Genomic DNA, 4,316 nt, shown 5'->3' with positions numbered 1-4,316 from the left:
ATTCAATGTAAAAAATACCAAACCTCAAGTAGAACAACCAACCTTAGAATAGACAATGAAGATATTAAAAATAAGATTACCTCTGCCCTTGTCAACCCTCAACAATAAAGGAACAGTCAAGAAATAGCTGCAGACTAGCATTGGGTAGAGCAGCCACGAAGGCCTTGGGAAAGGATAATTCAAATGCCCTGATACACTTATACCAGCAAAGATGAGAACAGTGCAAGCCATGTATTCCCTGGGGCATTTTCAGCAGTTGGGACTTTGAAGAAGCAGGACAGTAAGAGTATTGATGCCTTTGAACTTTTGTGTTAGAGAAGACCAAGAATAACATTGATAGCCAACAAAATAATGTATCATCGAAGATATCAACCCAGAGTTCTCACTCTGGGTATCTTACTCTGCACACATTATGCAAAGATCCAGCTCTCTGTTGAAGACTCTTAATACTGGAAAAAGTGAGAGGAAAGAGGATGCCGGGGATCAAGTGGATGGATTCAATCACGGTGGCAACGAGCGCCCTGTTGGGAGACCTGAAAGAATAGGCCAAGGGATAGATTGTCATGGAGAAAATTTATCTATGGGTAGTCCTTGACTTATGACCATTTATTGAACAATGGTTCAAACTTATGATAACCTTGGAAAAAGTAACTTGCAACCTGTATTCACACTTGCATGTGATCACAATTCAGTCACCTGGCAACCTGCTTGCATTTACAACTGGTTGCAACAACCTGCAGTCGTGCGATTACAGTTTGTAATTTTTTTTTGTTGATTTCTGTCAAAAAATATGCAATGTGGAAGCTGGATTTGCTCCATGACCCTGTGATTTGCTTAATGACTGCTGTAGAAATGGTTCCTACTCAACTTACGACTGCAATGACTTATGATGGATATTCCAGTCCCGATTGTGATCATAAATTGAGGACTACCTGTATATGGTGGCTAGGAACCAAATTACCTGATGGCACATAATCAATCAATCAATCAATCTGTACAATCTCATGTATATGCTCAGAGGAAGAAACATACAAAGCATGCATTCAGACATGTCAACAATACTATAATTTCCTGTTCAGGCTGGTTAGCAAATTGTTCCTCCATCTGCAATGTGGATCATTTTTCGGATTATTGTGAAGATTGTAACATGGCATATACAAGGGACTTCATTCAAAAGTGGGAAGTGTGACAATTATACATTAATGGAAAGTCGAGAAATATATAGATTTCACCTATAATGTTTAAGACTTTATTTTTAGCCTTGCATATATCTTGAACTTGTCAATAATAAAATATATGTTGCAAAGCACTGAAATAATCAAAGGGCAATAAAATTAACATGTATTTTTACAGATGCAATATTATTTTTGATACTGCTCTGAGCTGTAGACTATTTTTTATTTGAACAAACCTTGTTTTCTCGAGCTTTTGACATATGGCACGCTGAATAAAAATACTGGGGATTCAGACACATCAAGTTCCTTCTAAGAACTTGCTTGTTCTATCACTGCATCCATGGCTTTCCACTTTTCAACCTACAATTTGAAGAAAAGGCCAATTAAAGTTTTTCAAAGCTATTTTCCTGGTTGATCCCAAGACTTCACAACACTGGATGGAATGAAGACCTTTGAAATAAGTGAGAACAATTTGCAGGAAATCAGGAAAAAAAACAGATAAAAGCATGATATTCAGTGGGTTGAGAAAAAAATAGTATTCTTCTTATTAAATTTGGCTGCATGCCATGCATGCATTCAACAAACATATTTTTTCTAACAGAAACAAATCAAGCCCAACTTCAGCGCTCAACCCAGATCCAGCTTCTGTTTCTGTGCTTGAAAATAATAAATTTCCACCTTTATTAAATTCCAGACTTAACTTTTTTAAATTAGCTTCATCAATTCCCCCCTATACACCTGAATATTAGCCCAAAGCCGATCAACAGGCTTTCTAAAATTTAATTTTAGATAACATTAGTACAAAAATGTAAAAAAAACTGTTTAAAAAAAATGAACATGTGCCTTTAAAATTAACCCGACTGCACTATCAATGCAGCCTCTTTCTCTCTCTCTCTTTTTTTTAATAAAAAAGGCTGGCTTTTAAAACTGGATCCCTTGTTCCGTAACACAAAATGAACTTTTTACTCTGATATCGTTCTGAATGTGACACCTAGTCATTGAAAATCCTTGGGTGCCATCCGTATGGGGCTGCTTGGAGAAAAAAATCCGGTGGGTGACAAGCTGTTGCCATGGTTTACAAAGAAAAGGGCGGTAGTCTGAACCTGCATCACAGTCGTTTTTTTCTGAGCTTTCCACAAAGTTCAGTGACTTCTGCATAAGCGACTGAGTAGTGGCAAACAAAACTAAGTGATGCTCCTTTACAAGCTTTTGGAGAACCCACACGCATCTTTTTAGATTTGCTTCTTGCAGATTCAGGTTATCTCCTCCGTTGGCCCGGTCTATCCAATAAAAAGCTGATATACTGTCTATAATCAAGAGGGAAAGGGAAGGGTGCAACGAAAACATGCTTTCCAGAGAGTAAAGACTGAGCAGCAGCTGAGAGCTGCTGTGGCAGTTAATAAGAAGAAACCTCTCCAGAAAATGCTTGATGGTGGCCTCGGTGCCTTGAGATGACAACCTGTATTCCAGGATGGTCAATAAACGCAGCATATCAAAATGGAAGTCCGTATCAATAAAGAGCACGCCAACTTCCAAACCACCTCTTGATTTTGGAAGAATGCAGCGAGCAATGAGATGATAGAGCATTTCTGTTTTTCCCGTTCCTTCTGCACCATGGAATTCAACAACGTCTCCTGGGGAGCAATGAAGAGAAGTGTGGTCACATACAATGAATCTGTCCTTTTCCAATTTTTTTTTTTGTTTGAAGTCTCACACTTCACATGTAATTCAAACTAAAAACATATGGAATCTTCTGATTATTGACAGCTCCAATCCAACATAATTAGTTTGCATTTCCTGATTTTACAGGAATTAATCAGGAGTAAGTAGCACTATATACAAGGAGATAACTCCAGGGCAAAAATGGAGGAGCAAACATTTGTACATTTATATTTTCTAGAGCTTCCCAAATCGTTATCCAATCTCCAGTGTTCTTATTAAAAACAGACAAAATTGAACATTTTAAAACTTACTGGAAACTGTCAGCTGACATAGGAGAATACAATAGAACAGATTAATGGTCACTCTGTAAGCATAGAGAGTTCCTTTAAAATTTCAAAATGTGTTAATTTTTAGAGTTAGAGATTGTGTTTTTGGAAGAGAAGAGATTTGTACTACAGGTAGTCCTCGACTTACAACAATTCATTTAGTGACTGTTCGAAGTTACAATGGAATTGAAAAGAGACTTATGACAATTTCTCACACTTATGACCACTGTAGCATCCCCATGGTCACAAAATTCAGACACTTGCAACTGACTCACATTTATGACCTTTGCAGGGTCCCAAGGTCAAGCAATGACTTTTTTGCAACCCTCTGTCAAGCAAAGTCAACGGAGAAGCCAAATTCACTTAACAACCGCATTACTAACTTAACAACTGCAGCGATTTACTTAACAACTGTGGCAAGAGAGGTCGTAAAACTCACTTAACCGTCTCACTTAGCAACAGAAATTTTGGGCTCAATTGTGGTGGTAAGTTGACAACTACCTGTATCTCAAATAATATACACTGGCTGAATATGCAAAGTAGCATATTTGCCAGGAAAAGTATATAATATTTTTTTTCAAACCATAAATGGGATATCCTTCCTCAGCAAACAGGCATGGTTCAAGAGTTTTCAGAGAACTTCGACCCTCAAGACGGGCAATCAGCTTTGAAAAAAAAAAAAGGCAAGTCGTTAGATACCATAAATATCTCAATGCACTAAATTTGCAGACTTTTGTACAAAGATAATATGAATTCAGTAATTTCACAGTAACTTAAGTATCTACATTGTATATGTATATAATTAATTTTAAAATTCCAGACATGCTTCAACGACCTGTTCGCAGAAAATTATGTTTGACTTACAACGGAAATGGAGGTGCCCATTATAGTTGTAGTGAGATGGTGATGTCATGGTTCCGACAGATGAAACTCTTCAAAAGAACTTCGAGGCATTGTTTACCTTAAAGAATCTTTTATTCAAGAAACAAAGTATCGGCACTGCATAGTTGAAACCAAAAATTATATTCCCTTCCCCTGGATACAAAGTAACAAAGCACAATTACCTCCTCCAATAAACAGTCATAAATCACGTTTCCCAATTAGCTTGAAGCATGGGCTTTCTCCCCAGCTCTCCAGCCCACCAAAACTCATC

At 37.5% G+C, this 4,316-nt stretch overlaps 1 protein-coding gene across 1 annotated transcript; it reads right to left on the bottom strand.

Annotated features, from left to right (window-relative positions):
* Positions 1 to 1,231: 1,231 nt before the first annotated feature.
* On the bottom strand, positions 1,232 to 4,072 carry XRCC2 (X-ray repair cross complementing 2). The gene is made up of 3 exons (XM_015832530.1): positions 4,028 to 4,072; positions 3,747 to 3,828; positions 1,232 to 2,809 (listed from the first exon to the last, which is right to left on the bottom strand). Exons 1-3 carry the CDS (start codon positions 4,046 to 4,048, stop codon positions 2,097 to 2,099), a joined length of 816 nt encoding a protein of 271 aa, XP_015688016.1. The 5' UTR covers positions 4,049 to 4,072; the 3' UTR covers positions 1,232 to 2,096.
* Positions 4,073 to 4,316: the final 244 nt, after the last annotated feature.

The sequence above is a fragment of the Protobothrops mucrosquamatus genome, unplaced genomic scaffold, assembly GCF_001527695.2.
Source record: "Protobothrops mucrosquamatus isolate PMUCROS unplaced genomic scaffold, P.Mucros_1.0 scaffold5, whole genome shotgun sequence".
In the NCBI taxonomy this organism is placed as follows: Eukaryota; Metazoa; Chordata; class Lepidosauria; order Squamata; family Viperidae; genus Protobothrops; species Protobothrops mucrosquamatus.
This window is presented reverse-complemented; position numbering and strand designations above follow the sequence as displayed.